The sequence below is a fragment of the Hyla sarda genome, chromosome 2 (genome assembly GCF_029499605.1).
Source record: "Hyla sarda isolate aHylSar1 chromosome 2, aHylSar1.hap1, whole genome shotgun sequence".
Classification (NCBI taxonomy): Eukaryota; Metazoa; Chordata; class Amphibia; order Anura; family Hylidae; genus Hyla; species Hyla sarda.
In genome coordinates this window covers 484,518,993-484,534,931 of record NC_079190.1, presented here as the reverse complement: position 1 = coordinate 484,534,931, position 15,939 = coordinate 484,518,993, and the positions used below count along the sequence as shown (strand labels likewise).

General features: G+C 42.8%; 1 protein-coding gene across 8 annotated transcripts in view; it reads left to right on the top strand.

The window, feature by feature from the left end:
• GRIK1 (glutamate ionotropic receptor kainate type subunit 1) overlaps positions 1-15,939 on the top strand; it is a 512,490-nt gene that overhangs the window by 164,211 nt on the left and 332,340 nt on the right. For 7 of the 8 annotated variants that reach the window (XR_008889112.1, XR_008889113.1, XM_056559530.1 and 4 more), the window contains exons 2-3: positions 9,156-9,323; positions 14,298-14,555. Coding sequence is in view for 6 of the 8 variants with exons in the window: in XM_056559530.1 (XP_056415505.1) it covers positions 9,156-9,323; positions 14,298-14,555 (426 nt within the window). In the remaining 2 variants the exon portion in view is untranslated. Of the gene's footprint in view, positions 1-3,606; positions 3,706-9,155; positions 9,324-14,297; positions 14,556-15,939 lie in introns of those variants that run through there. The other variant, XM_056559535.1, reaches the window with a different exon arrangement.

The window sequence follows — 15,939 nt, the reverse complement described above, 5'->3', positions numbered from 1 at the left end:
TGAGTACAGCTCTGGAGTATAATACAGGATATAACAGGATCAGCACAGGATAAGTAATGTAATATATGTACACAGTGACCTCACCAGCAGAATAGTGAGTACAGCTCTGGAGTATAATACAGGATATAACTCAGGATCAGTACAGGATAAGTAATGTAATGTATGTACACAGTGACCTCACCAGCAGAATAGGGAGTACAGCTCTGGGGGATAATATAGGATATATCTCAGGATCAGTACAGGATAAGTAATGTAATGTATGTACACAATGACCTCACGAGCAGAATAGTGACTACAGCTCTGGAGTATAATACAGGATATAACTCAGGATCAGTACAGGATAAGTAATGTAATATATGTACACAGTGACTCCCCCAGCAGAATAGTGAGTACTGCTCTGGAGTATAATACAGGATAGGATATAACTCAGGATCAGTACAGGATAAGTAATGTAATGTATGTACACAGTGATCTCACCAACAGAATAGTGAGTACAGTTCTGGAGTATAATACAGAATATAACTCAGGATCAGTACAGGATAAGTAATGTAATGTATGTACACAGTGACCCCATAAGCAGAATAGTGAGTACTGCTCTGGAGTATAATACAGGATAGGATATAACTCAGGATCAGTACAGGATAAGTAATGTAATGTATGTACACAGTGACCTCACCAGCAGAATAGTGAGTACAGCTCTGGAGTATAATACAGGATATAATTCAGGATCAGTACAGGATAAGTAATGTAATGTATGTACACAGTGACCTCACCAGCAGAATAGTGAGTACAGCTCTGGAGTATAATGCAGGATATAACTCAGGATCAGTACAGGATAAGTAATGTATGTACACAGTGACCTCACCAGCAGAATAGTGAGTACAGCTCTGGAGTATAATACAGGATATAACTCAGGGTCACTACAGGATAAGTAATGTAATGTATGTACACAGTGACCTCACCAGCAGAATAGTGAGTACAGCTCTGGACTATAATACAGGATATAACTCAGGATCAGTACAGGATAAGTAATGTAATGTATGTACACAGTGACCCCACCAGCAGAATAGGGAGTACAGCTCTGGGGGATAATATAGGATATATCTCAGGATCAGTACAGGATAAGTAATGTAATGTATGTACACAGTGACCTCACCAGCAGAATAGTGAGTACAGCTCTGGAGTATAATACAGGATATAACTCAGGATCAGTACAGGATAAGTAATGTATGTACACAGTGACCTCACCAGCAGAATAGTGAGTACAGCTCTGGAGTATAATACAGGATATAACTCAGGATCAGTACAGGATAAGTAATGTAATGTATGTACACAGTGACCCCACCAGCAGAATAGTGAGTACAGCTCTGGGGGATAATATAGGATATATCTCAGGATCAGTACAGGATAAGTAATGTAAAGTATGTATACGGTGACCCCACCAGCAGAATAGTAAGTGCAGCTATGGAGTATAATATAGGATATAACTCAGGATCAGTACAGGATAAGTAATGTAATGTATGTACACAGTGACCCCATAAGCAGAATAGTGAGTACTGCTCTGGAGTATAATACAGGATAGGATATAACTCAGGATCAGTACAGGATAAGTAATGTAATGTATGTACACAGTGACCTCACCAGCAGAATAGTGAGTACAGCTCTGGAGTATAATACAGGATATAATTCAGGATCAGTACAGGATAAGTAATGTAATGTATGTACACAGTGACCTCACCAGCAGAATAGTGAGTACAGCTCTGGAGTATAATGCAGGATATAACTCAGGATCAGTACAGGATAAGTAATGTATGTACACAGTGACCTCACCAGCAGAATAGTGAGTACAGCTCTGGAGTATAATACAGGATATAACTCAGGGTCACTACAGGATAAGTAATGTAATGTATGTACACAGTGACCTCACCAGCAGAATAGTGAGTACAGCTCTGGACTATAATACAGGATATAACTCAGGATCAGTACAGGATAAGTAATGTAATGTATGTACACAGTGACCCCACCAGCAGAATAGGGAGTACAGCTCTGGGGGATAATATAGGATATATCTCAGGATCAGTACAGGATAAGTAATGTATGTACACAGTGACCTCACCAGCAGAATAGTGAGTACAGCTCTGGAGTATAATACAGGATATAACTCAGGATCAGTACAGGATAAGTAATGTAATGTATGTACACAGTGACCCCACCAGCAGAATAGTGAGTACAGCTCTGGGGGATAATATAGGATATATCTCAGGATCAGTACAGGATAAGTAATGTAAAGTATGTATACGGTGACCCCACCAGCAGAATAGTAAGTGCAGCTATGGAGTATAATACAGGATATAACTCAGGATCAGTACAGGATAAGTAATGTAATGTATGTACACAGTGACCTAACCAGCAGAATAGTGAGTACAGCTCTGAGGTTTAATACAGGATATAACTCAGGATCAGTACAGGATAAGTAATGTAATGTATGTACACAGTGACCCCACCAGCAGAATAGTGAGTACCGCTCCAGAGTATAATACAGGATATAACTCGGGATCAGTACAGGATATGTAATGTAATGTATGTACACAGTGACTCCATCAGCAGAATAGTGAGTACAGCTCTGGAGTATAATACAGGATATAACTCAGGATCAGTAGAGGATAAGTAATGTAACGTATGTACACAGTGACCTCACCAGCAGAATAGTGAGTACAGCTCTGGGGTATAGTACAGGATATAACTCAGTATCAGTACAGGGTAAGTAATGTAATGTATGTACACAGTGACCTCACCAGCAGAATAGTGAGTACAGCTCTGGAGTATAATACAGGATATAACTCAGGATCAGTACAGGATAAGTAATGTAATGTATGTACACAGTGACCCCACCAGCAGAATAGTGAGTACCGCTCTGGAGTATAATACAGGATATAACTCAGGATCAGTACAGGATAAGTAATGTAATGTATGTACACAGTGACCTCACCAGCAGAATAGTGAGTACAGCTCTGGAGTATAATACAGGATATAACTCAGGATCAGTACAGGATAAGTAATGTAACGTATGTACACAGTGACCTCACCAGCAGAATAGTGAGTACAGCTCTGGAGTATAATACAGGATATAACTCAGGATCTGTACAGGATAAGTAATGTAATGTATGTACACAGTGACCTCACCAGCAGAATAGTGAGTACAGCTCTGGAGTATAATACAGGATATAACTCTGGATCAGTACAGGATAAGTAATGTAATGTATGTACACAGTGACCCCACCAGCAGAATAGTGAGTACAGCTCTGGAGTATAATACAGGATATAACTCAGGATCAGTACAGGATAAGTAATGTAATGTATGTACTGTACACAGTTACTCCACCAGCAGAATAGTGAGTACAGCTCTGGAGTATAATTCAAATATAGATATATATTTAAATTAATTTCCCATGTAGAATTGTGTTACTCTGTGGATATATCCTGCTTGTTTTTTCATAATGTATAACAACATAGGGGGAGGTTTATCAAATCCTATCCAGAGGAAAAGTTGCTGAGGTGCCCATAGCAACCAATCAGATCGCTTCTTTTATTTTTCAGAGGCCTTTTCAAAAATGAAAGAAGCGATCTGATTGGTTGCTATGGGCAACTCAGCAACTTTTCCTTTGGACAGGTTTTTACGAATCTCCCCCATAGTCACTACACATGGTTTGTGTATATATACTGTATTTGTGTTATAAATCTATAGCCACATTTCTTCCTCTCAGGTAACAGTGCAGAGATTTTGAAAGCTATTTCTTAACCCTATGTTACACTCCAGACCATGGAGAGCCTGACATAGGGTTAAGCTTGACCATAGCTTGATAAAGGCTACTACTGCCAAAACGTTGCATTTGCTGTGGGGAAGAATAAAATAATCCAGTATTTCAAGATCCATGACCTGGCTGGTGCTGTGATTTCGGGACTTTGTTTAGATATATATATTTTTTTTAATACTATAGAAATGGACTGCATCAGCAAAACAATGGTGTTTGCAGCCATCTTTGTACTGTAGTCTGTATCTCCACACAATAAAAATGGCTTTTTTACTCTGAAACTGTATTCAAATGTATATTCTCAGCCAGCAGCCGCCGGTACACGAGAGACGGGGAGGAAAAAGGAGGAAAATTCTTAAACGATTTAGAGAAAGAAAAAAAAAATTCTCAAGGGGACGGTCAATATGAAATCCTGTCTAGTTGTAGGAATGGAGTTTGCTGACAGGTCTGATAGGGGAAGGAGGACAGAATGTGGAAACAGGGTTGTGGTGGGATTTATATACAAAGCACGACTTTTTATTTCTGACGTAGAGCGTCAAATCTTCTGCAGAATTAATACAATCATGGCTGCCTGAAATTACCACAAGGGGCGCTAAGGTGCTTAATATATACAGCATAGAGTATGTAAACAGGCCACCAAACATTCCTAGCGATAGCTGTGAATAACCAGATATGTATCACGGAAAAGGAGTTGTGTGGTGGAGGAGAACTATTTTTAAATAGAGTTAATAGAAGGGAGACACCATTATCTATCTATCTATCTCATATCTATCTATCTATCTATCTATCTATCTCATATCTATCTATCTATCTATCTATCATCTGTCTGTCTATCTCATATCTATCTATCTACAGTGGGGATCAAAAGTTTGGGCACCCCAGGTAAAAATCTGTATTAATGTATATAAAGAAGCAAGGAAAGATGGAAAAATCTCCAAAAGGCATCAAATTACAGATTAGACATTATATATGTCAACAAAAGTTAGATTTTGTTTCCATCATTTACACTTTCAAAATAAAAGAAAACAAAAAAAATGGCGTCTGCAAAAGTTTGGGCACCCTGCAGAGTTAATATATTGTACTGCCCCCTTTGGCAAGTATCACAGCCTGTAAATGCTTTTTGTAGCCAGCCAAGAGTCTTTCAATTCTTGTTTGAGGTATCTTTGCCCATTCTTCCATACAAGTCATCCATACAAGTCATCCAGTTCTTTGAGATTTCTGGGCTGTCTTATGTTGAGGTCAGGAGATTGTGAAGGCCATGGCAAAACCTTCAGTTTACGTCTCTTGATGTAATCCCCCATGGATTTTGAGGTGTGTTTAGGATCATTATCCATTTGTAGAAGCCATCCTCTCTTTAACTTCAGCTTTTTCACAGATGGCATCAAGTTAGCATAAAAAATTTGCTGAAATGTTATTGAATCCATTTTTCCTTCTACTCGTGAGATGTTCCCTGTGCCACTGTGCTGCAATACAACCCCAAAGCATGATTGATCTACCCCCATGCTTAACAGTTGGACAGAGGTTCTTTTCATTAAATTCTGTTCCCCTTCTTCTCCAAACGTACCTTTTCTCATTCCGGCAAAAAGTTCAATTTTAACCTCATCGGTCCACAGAACTTGTTTCCAAAATGCATCAGGCTTGTCTATATGTTCATTTGCAAAGTTCAAACACTGATTTTTGTGGTGAGGACGTAGAAGAGGTTTTCTTCTGATAACTCTTCCATGAAGACCATATTTGTACAAGTATCTCTTTGTAGTGGAATAGTGTACCACAACTCCAGTGTCTGCCAGATCTTTCTGGAGGGATTGTGCAGTCAAGCCTGGGTTTTGAATAGTTTTTCTCACAATCCTGCGAGCTGTTCTGTCTGATATTTTTCTTGGTCTTCCAGATCTTGCTTTAACTTTCACAGTTCCTGATGACTGCCATTTCTTAATTACATTTCGAACAGAGGATATTGACAGCCTTATAGCCTTCTCCAGCTTTGTGAGCGTCAACTATTTTGATTTTCAGATTTCTAGACAACTGCTTAGAAGAACTCATGGTGCTGATTGTTGGGGCAAGGTCAGATGAGTCTGGGCATTTAAAACCTTTGAGATTGACATCACCTGGTCATCCCAGATGATGATTGAGAACAATCCATGACACTGGCAGGTCTCCGCTTTGCAAAGGGGGCAGCGCATGCTATAAATTCTGCAGGGTGCCCAAACTTTTGCAGACGCCATTTTTTTTTTGTTTTCTGTTATTTTGAAAGTGTAAATGATGGAAACAAAATTTTTCCATCTTTCCTTGGCTTCTTTATGCACATTAATACAAATTTTTACCTGGGGTGCCCAAACTTTTGATCCCCACTGTAGTATGTGCATTATGGCATAGAGGATCTATGCACAGGTGCTCAATAATCATCATGTGGCAATAGGGTTCACCTTCTGTGGTGTAGTGAGAAGTATGCTTGAAACATCCTTGGTGTATTCACATATTTACAAATCATTTACTGTATTAGGGCACTTACCCGGCAGAGCATGCTTACTTACACGTGTATGGCTAGGAGCGTGGGTTGCCGGCAACTGCGCAGTTGCACCGGGTTATCTAGAAGCAAGCCGGTGTATAGGAAGATTGTGGGGACATCGTGCATGCGCAGTAGCGCATCGGAGGGCATGGTAGCCATCTTGTGTAAGGGCAAACTAGCCCATAGTGCAGTTTTAGCTGCAGTATGTAAGTATTTCCTATTTTAGTCAGTCTGTCACGTGTTCCATAGCAGGGGTATATGCAGTAAGAGCTGGCATGGCTCCCCTATTATGACTGGTTGGATAGTGGGTCATGGGTGTTTACATCCAACACCCCATGTGTCACCATAGGGTGCTGTCAGTGGGATATCAAGTAAGTGAGTGTCTGTCAGAAGACAGACACCCACACTTTTTTCCTACCACCTCTCACAGTGGCCATGTTAGGGTAAACTGCACCCCAAGGAACAATTTAGACATATCTGATAAATTGATGGTACATGTACCCTACTTCCTTATAATATATGTATGCCCCATACACCTTATGTAAAAAAAATAGCAGCTCTGTCGGTGGCCGTACAGAAATTTTCAGTAGAGTCTGAAAAATAAACAAACAGAACATAAATTACTTTTGGAATAAAATAATGCAATATACAGAACAGTGAATGTTCATCGGGTGAAGGGGCTACATTAGGGAAGGTTTACCTTTTAGTCATCTTAGTAGATGTCTTAAATTCCGCATTGAGGCCAAACGGTCTCATAGTATTTAGGGTAAAAATCCACCTGAGTTCACATTTCTTTATGGCCGTGATCCTGTCTCCACCCGTATGGTGGAACATGATCAAGGATCATGAATTTTAATTCTCGTTCTTTGTGCTTAAAGGGGTTCTCCGGTGCTTACACATCTTTTCCCCTATCCAAAGCATAGGGGATAAGATGCCTGATCGCGGGAGTCCCGCCGCTGGGGACCCCCCGTGATCTTGCACGCAGCACCCCGTTTGTAATCAGTCCCCGGAGCGTGTTCGCTCCGGGTCTGATTACCGGTGACCACCGGGCCAACGGCGTATGACATCACGCCTCCGCCTCCGCGTGATGTCACGCTCCGCCCCTCAATGCAAGCCTACGGGAGGGGGCGAGACAGCTAGAACCCCTTTAACTTCATAAAAATGTTTTGAGACTGGAAGATCCAATCTCTGCTTGTGAATTGTGTATCTGTGTTGGTTGAGACGAGTCTTGAGGCACCAGAAAAAATACTCAACGTAATCTGAATTACAATTCAAATAGAATCGAATATCATACTTATGATTGGTTTGTGGGTGTGTAAACTGTGAACCTTTGCACATATAGCAGCAGTTCACACAATTCCGACATGGAAAACAGACAGTATTTTTAACATTTAAATATTTTTGTTGTCCTTTTTTGTCAGTTGACAGGTTAGGTCCTCATCGGTAAGACATAAGGGGGGATTTTTTTAACTCATGTATGTGAGGGTAACTGTCACGTATCAAATGCCAGTGTTTTCTTATTGTGGTTGAGACATTGTATGAATGTTCACAATACATAGATATGAATAGGATGCGCTGTTGTTCCTTCTGTATTTTAAGTTTCAAGTTTATTGTCATCGTCGGTAATTTGTTCTGCTCTAAGCATCTGGCTATAAGGTAATGACCTCACCATAGCCCTGGGGTGTCCGCTGTCAAACATCAAAAGAGTATTGGTGTCTGTGGGCTTATGATATAAGTCTGTAACAAGTTTGTCCCCTGCTACCTCCACTGTCACATTCAAGAAATTTACAGAAGAATAGTAATATGTTAGCATGAATTGTATATCCGTCTCAATGGTATTCAAAAATTCATGACAATTCAAAAGTTCCTGTTCTGTACCTGTCCATAGAATAAAAATGTCATCTATGTATCGCACCCTCTTCAACACATGGTTGAAGTGGGGCGATACATAGATGGACTCCTCCTCCATATGTGCCACAAAAATATTGGCATAGGTGGGCACCACATTGCTGCCCATCGTGGTACCCCTCATTTGCATATAATATGCATCATTAAATAAGAAATAGTTGCACTCCAGTACAATGTTTAAAAGGGAGACAGCAAAATCTATTTTTTCTGGTGGATAATTAGAGAGAATCAACGCATTTTCTACCGCATATATACCTTTTTCATGGTTAATAGATGTGTACAAACTGGCAACATCCAGTGTGGCGAGGATGGTCTGATTGGGAATGGCAATATTTCTAATTTTGTCCAAAAAATCTGTTGTATATATTTTATAAGATTTTGTATTGATAGCATATGAGCAAAGCAATTTATCCAGGAAAATAGAAATATGTGATGTAATGGACTCCCTGCCAGAAACTATAGGTCTTCCTGGCGGACTAGAGCGATCTTTGTGTATTTTTGGTAAGAAGTATAACATTGGTGTTACAGGAAAATCTACTGTTAAGTATTTCTTTAAATTGCCATCAATCAGACCATCCTCTAAGCCTCTGGATAGAGTTCTCTCTATGCAGGAAAATATCTCTTTCTTAGGATCCCTCTCAAGTTTTGTGTAAACACTGGTATCTCTAACTTGTAGATCAGCTTCTTGTAGCTATTGGAGCTTGTCTATGACCATGATTGTGCTGCTCTTCTTGATTTTATTTTATTTTTATCTATCTATCATCATATCTATGTATATATCTATCTATCTATCTATCTATCTATCTATCTGTCTCATAGCCCCTTTAAAGCTAATATTCCCCAGTTTTACTTATATTTAACTTAAATTGTTGCTTTTTAATGGAAATTGACAGCATTTACAATGGCGTCTCTTTATTTCTTGGTTCCAGGAGGGATTTTCGAGACACAAGAAAATGAGCCAGTAAATGTGGAAGAACTAGCCTTCAAGTTTGCAGTGACCAATATAAACCGGAACAGAACCCTGATGCCCAACACAACCCTGACCTACGACATCCAGAGGATCAACCTGTTTGACAGCTTTGAAGCTTCCAGGAGAGGTACAGAATCTATTGTATAAAATGACTTGTTCTTATGAGTCCTGCCTAAACAATAATTATATGACCTATACCCACAATGTATTCGAAAAGTCTTCAGACCCCCTTTTTTTTCTTTATTTTTTATTTTTTTTTACATTTTGTTATGTTGCTCTAAAACCCCACAATGACAAAGTGAAAAAACTAAAATCTGGCATGGACATAAGTATTCATACCCTTTACTCAGGACTTTTCAAAAAATGAAAGAAGCGATCAGATTGATAAATTTATCAAAACCTTTGCAGGAGAAATAGCCCATTGCAACCAATCAGATTTTTATAGGTTTTGATTAATATCCCCTATTGTTTTGTTGGAAGGTGAACATTCAGCCCAGTCAGAGTGCTTTGGATCAGGTTCTAATTAAGAATATCTTTGTACTTTGCTCCATTCAGCTTTCCCTTAACCCTGGCCAGTCTTCCTGTCCCACGAGATGATGCTGCCCCCACCATGATCACTGTAGAGATGGTATTAGGCAGGTGATGGGCAGTGCCTGGTTTCCTCCAGACATGATGCTTCCCCCACCATGATCACTGTAGGGATGGTATTGGGGAGGTGATGGGCAGTGCCTGGTTTCCTCCAGACATGATGCTGCCCCCACCATGATGACTGTAGGGATGGTATTAGGCAGGTGATGGGCAGTGCCTGGTTTCCTCCAGACATGATGCTGCCCCCACCATGATCACTGTAGGGATGGTATTGGGGAGGTGATGGACAGTGCCTGGTCTTCTCTAGATATGATGCTGCCCCCACCATGATCACTGTAGGGATGGTATTGGGCAGGTGATGGGCAGTGCCTGGTTTCATCCAGACATGATGCTGCCCCCACCATGATCACTGTAGGGATTGTATTGGGCAGGTGATGGGCAGTGCCTGGTTTCCTCCAGACATGATGCTGCCCCCACCATGATCACTGTAGGGATGGAATTGGGCAGGTGATGGGCAGTGCCTGGTTTCCTCCAGACATTAGGCTGCCCCCACCATGATCACTGTAGGGATGGTATTGGGCAGGTGATGGGCAGTGCCTGGTTTCCTCCAGATATGATGCTGCCCCCACCATGATCACTGTAGGGATGGTATTGGGCAGGTGATGGGCAATGCCTGGTTTCCTCCAGACATGATGCTGCTCCCACTATACTTCACTGTAGAGATGATATTGGGAGGGTGATGTGCAGTGCCTGGTTTCCTCCAGATATGATGCTGCCCCCACCGTGCTTCACTATAGAGATGGTATTGAGCAGGTGATGGGCAGTGCCTGGTTTCCTCCAGACATGATGCTGCACCCACCATGATCACTGTAGGGATGGAATTGGGCAGGTGATGGGCAGTGCCTGGTTTCCTCCAGACATGAGGCTTCCCCCACCATGATCACTGTAGAGATGGTATTGGGCAGGTGATGGGCAGTGCCTGGTTTCCTCCAGACATGAGGCTTCCCCCACCATGATCACTGTAGGGATGGTATTGGGCAGGTGATGGGCAGTGCCTGGTTTTCCCCAGACATAATGCTGCCCCCACCATGATCACTGTAGGGATGGTATTGGGCAGGTGATAGGCAGTGCCTGGTTTCCTCCAGACATGATGCTGCCCCCACCATGATAACTATAGGGATGGTTTTGGGCAGGTGATGGGCAGTGCCTGGTTTCCTCCAGACATGATGCTGTCCCCACCATGATCACTGTAGGTATGGTATTGGGCAGGTGATGGGCAGTGCCCAGTTTCATCCAGACATGATGCTGCCCCCACCATGATCACTGTAGGGATGGTATTGGGCAGGTGATGGGTAGTGCCTGGTTTCCTCCAGACATGATGCTGCCCCCACCATGATCACTGTATGGATGGTATTGGGCAGGTGATGGGCAGTGCCTGGTTTCCTCCAGACATGATGCTGCCCCCACCATGATCACTGTAGGGATTGTATTGGGCAGGTGATGGGCAGTGCCTGGTTTCCTCCAGACATGATGCTGCCCCCACCATGATCACTGTAGGGATTGTACTGGGCAGGTGATAGGCAATGCCTGGTTTCCTCCAGACATAATGCTACTTCCACTATACTTCACTGTAGAGATGATATTGGGAGGGTGATGTGCAGTGCCTGGTTTCCTCCAGATATGATGCTGCCCCCACCGTGCTTCACTATAGAGATGGTATTGGGCAGGTGATGGGCAGTGCCTGGTTTCCTCCAGACATGATGCTGCCCCCACCATGATCACTGTAGGGATGGAAGTGGGCAGGTGATGGGCAGTGCCTGGTTTCCTCCAAATATGAGGCTGCCCCCACCATGATCACTGTAGGGATGGTATTGGGCAGGTGATAGGCAGTGCCTGGTTTTCTCCAGACATGATGCTGCCCCCACCATGATAACTGTAGGTATGGTATTGGGCAGGTGATGGGCAGTGCCTGGTTTCCTCCAGACATGATGCTGCCCCCACCATGATCACTGTGGGTATGGTATTGGGCAGGTGATGGGCAGTGCCTGGTTTCCTCCAGACATGATGCTGCCCCCACCATGATCACTGTAGGGATGGAATTGGGCAGGTGATGGGCAGTGCCTGGTTTACTCCAGACATTAGGCTGCCCCCACCATGATCACTGTAGGGATGGTATTGGGCAGGTGATAGGCAGAGCCTGGTTTCCTACAGACATGATGCTGCCCCCACCATGATCACTGTATGGATGGTATTGGGCAGGTTTCTCACAGTGTGAGAGTCCTTTTGGTGCTTTTTTCAAACTCCAGGTGGCTTTAACTTTTTATTACTGAGGAGGCTTCTTTCTGACCACTCTACCAGTCATGATTGACCTTCTGGAAGTTTCTTTCATCTGCACACAGGATCTTTAGAGCTTAGCCAAAGGGAGCATTGGGTTCTTGATCAGCCTTTTAACCAAGACCCTTCATTACCGATTACTTAGTTTGCTGGTGCGGCAGCTCTAGTAAAAGTCCTTATGGTCCCAAACTCTTTCCAATTAAAAATGATGGAGGCCGCTGTGCTCTTGGGAACTTTCAGTGCAGCAGAAATGTTTTTGTCCCCTTCTCCAGATCTGTGCCTCCACGCAATCCTGTCTCTGAGCTCTACAGACAGTCCCTTCCTCCTCATGGCTTGGTTTTTGCCCTGATATACATTGTCAGCTGTGAGATCTTAAATAAACCGGGCTGTGTCTTCCCAAATTCTGTCCAATTACCTGAATTTACCACAGGTGACTCCAATCAATGTGTAAAACATCAGAGATGATCAAGAGAAAAAGGGGGAGCCAGTGCTATAGATCATTGTCATAACAGAGGGTCTGAGTACTTTTTTCCATGCAAAATTATTGTTTTTACTTTCTAATTTATTCAAAACAATTTCTAAAATTCAGGGTTTTTTTTGTTTTGTTTTTTTACATTTTCATTATGGGGTATTGATTGCAGAATGATGGGGGGAAAATGTGTGTACTGAACATTGGTGGGATAATGCAGTGTCAGGAGTTGCGACACCAGAAGTCACGGTGGGCAGGAGTGCGGGGTAAAGTGAGCTCTGGTTAGACCCTGCCCTGAGTATCACAGACACTGGGCAGCCCTGTACCTGTACATTAGAGTGAACAATAATGCCCACAGTACTGTATGTATCGCCACTCACCTCATACGTGCACTACGTTCACCGGAAGACCGCCGGCTTGGAGAGAACTGCCTTGCGCTAGCGCGATGCCGCAAATAAGTGCTACATCTGTAAACATTCATAACAGGAACTATCTAGGGGCATTTAACAAAGCAGTGTTTCCCAACTAGGGTGCCTCCAGCTGTTGCAAAACTACAACTCCCAGCATGCCTGGACAGCCGTTGGCTGGTTTTGCAACAGCTGGAGGCACCCTGGTTGGGAGAGACTGCAACAAAGTATAGTGATTATTCAAAAATATTTGACTTATCTAAAATAATAGATTTTATAACCCACAATCCAAGACTGGATTCACAATTCTACTGGATTTTCACATGTCTGATCTCACATCTTCCAGCATCACCTGCTGGTTCAGTGTCTGTTCTGCTGATTCGGAAGTCTGATATAGGAAAATCTACATTTTCCTAAATGTAATGCAACAGGGTATGAATATATATATATATATATATATATATATATATATATATATATATAGGGGGAGAGTTATCAAAACCTGTCCACAGGGAAAGTTACCCAGTTGCCCATAGCAACCAATCAGATCGCTTCTTTCATTTTGCACAGGCCCTTTTAAAGTGGTACTCCCGTGGAAAACCTTTATTTTTTTTTTTATCAACTGGTGCAAGAAAGGTAAACAGATTTGTAAATTACTTCTATTAAAAAATCTTAATCCTTCCAGTACTTATTAGCAGCTGAATACTGCAGAGGAAATTCTTCTCTTTTTGGAACACAGAGCTCTCTGCTGAATCACGAGCACAGTGCTCTCTGCTGACACCTCTGTCCATTTTAAGAACTGTCCAGAGTAGGAGAAAATCCTCTTAGCAAACATATGCTGCTCTGGACAGTTCCTAAAATGGACAGAGATGTCAGCAGAGAGCACTGTGCTCGTGATGTCAGCAGAGAGCACTGTGTTCCAATAAGAAAATAATTTCCTCTGTAGTTTTCAGCAGCTAATAAGAACTGGAAGGATTAAGATTTTTTAATAGAAGTAATTTACAAATCTGTTTAACTTTCCGGCACCAGTTGAGTTAAAAAAAAAAAAAAAGTTTTCCACCGGAGTACCCCTTTAATTGGTACTCTAGATTATTGGTCTTTAACCTGTGGCACTCCAGCAGTAACTACGACTTTAAGCTTATCCTAACAGCTGTGGTCTATCCAAACATGCTGGGATTTGTAGTTTCACAACAGCTGGAGATCCTCAGGTTGCAGACTACTGCTCCAAATATTAAATATTGTTTATATTCCAAAAAGGTGTTACGGATTATGTTCTTACGCCTCTGTCATTTCTCTGCCACAGCTTGTGACCAGCTTGCCCTCGGGGTAGCGGCATTGTTTGGCCCTTCTCACAGTTCCTCGGTCAGCGCAGTCCAATCGATCTGCAACGCTCTGGAGGTTCCCCACATCCAAACCCGATGGAAACACCCCTCAGTGGATAATAAAGACACGTTTTTCATCAATCTCCATCCAGACTATGCTGCCATCAGCCGAGCGGTGCTGGACCTGGTGTTACATTACAGCTGGAAGACAGTGACTGTGGTGTATGAAGATAGTACAGGTACAGTCGGCACTATTCAGACTCCTTATGGAAACACTTCACCCTTGCGTGTGACCACAAGGTCCACTACGCCGCTGACCCGCAGTATGTAGTGGTGCTCAATCCTCGGAGACACAGTCCCAATGTCAAGGTACTATTACTGAGACCGTTTTGCAGGTGCTACCTGCTTCAACTGGCCCCCCTGGGGGGGGGGGCAGTTGAAGCAGGTAGCACCTGCAAAACGGTGGTCGTCCCTAGCACCACTTCTGTTTTTGCTGGTTATGCTACCCCATCGATAAAGAATACCAAGTTTTTCACCGCAGAACGTGAGTGCCATCTTATATTCCTTCTCGGCAATAGTACTCTGTCTGTAATGTGATGATCTGTAAAAGTCCCGGGGAATCAACATTACATTGCAGGATAGCTTGAAGTTCCGCGGCCAGCTCATTGCTATCATAGGCCATTTACTGTAGTAGTCTCCGTAGAGATGACAAAGGGACCTTTTGGGCCTCCTCAGGCTACATCTGTATATATATATATATATATTCACAAGGCTTCACAACAGAAAGTGAAGTGCTGGCACTGCTCTCCCTCTATATATTCTCCCTTAAACAGTCTGTGTGCGTACTCTAGCTAGCAGCGTATCTTCATGTGGTGGTGCTCATGTACTGCGATAGTGATAGGATGAATGCAAATCCAAATAGTTAAGAAGAAAGTACAGGCAACTCACCACGTTGTAGTAACTTTGTGTTTATTACTGGGACATGCAGGTAAAGCGGCTCCACGCCACACCGGGATGCCGAACACTAGTGCGTTAACCGATGACAGCTGTTTCTTTCCTTTCAGGAACTTCAACGATCTGTTGAAGTTCCTGAAAGGAAAGAAACAGCTGTCATCGGTTAACGCACTAGTGTTCGGCATCCCGGTGTGGCGTGGAGCCGCTTTACCTGCATGTCCCAGTAATAAACACGAAGTTACTACAACGTGGTGAGTTGCCTGTACTTTCTTCTTAACTATTTGGATATATATATATATATATATATACAGTGGTCCCTCAACATCCGGTGGTAATTCGTTCCAAATGAACCATCGTTAGTTGAAACCATCGTATGTTGAGGGATCCGTGCAATTAAAAGTATAGGATGTTATAATCACCTCTCCGGACCGTCTCTGCTGCCTGGCCATCATGTCTCCTATTGCATGATGGGACGGCGTGCGTGGCGACGTGATGACGATGAAGGAGAGCAACGGCGATGCAGGGGATCCCGAAGAGGACGGTCCGGAGCGCCAGGGACATGTGAGTCTGCGCTGCCGGATGGCCGTTTATGCGATGGCCCCGACATACAAAAGCATCGTATGTTGAAGCTGCCTTCAACATGCGATGGCCTCTGAGAGGCCATCGTAA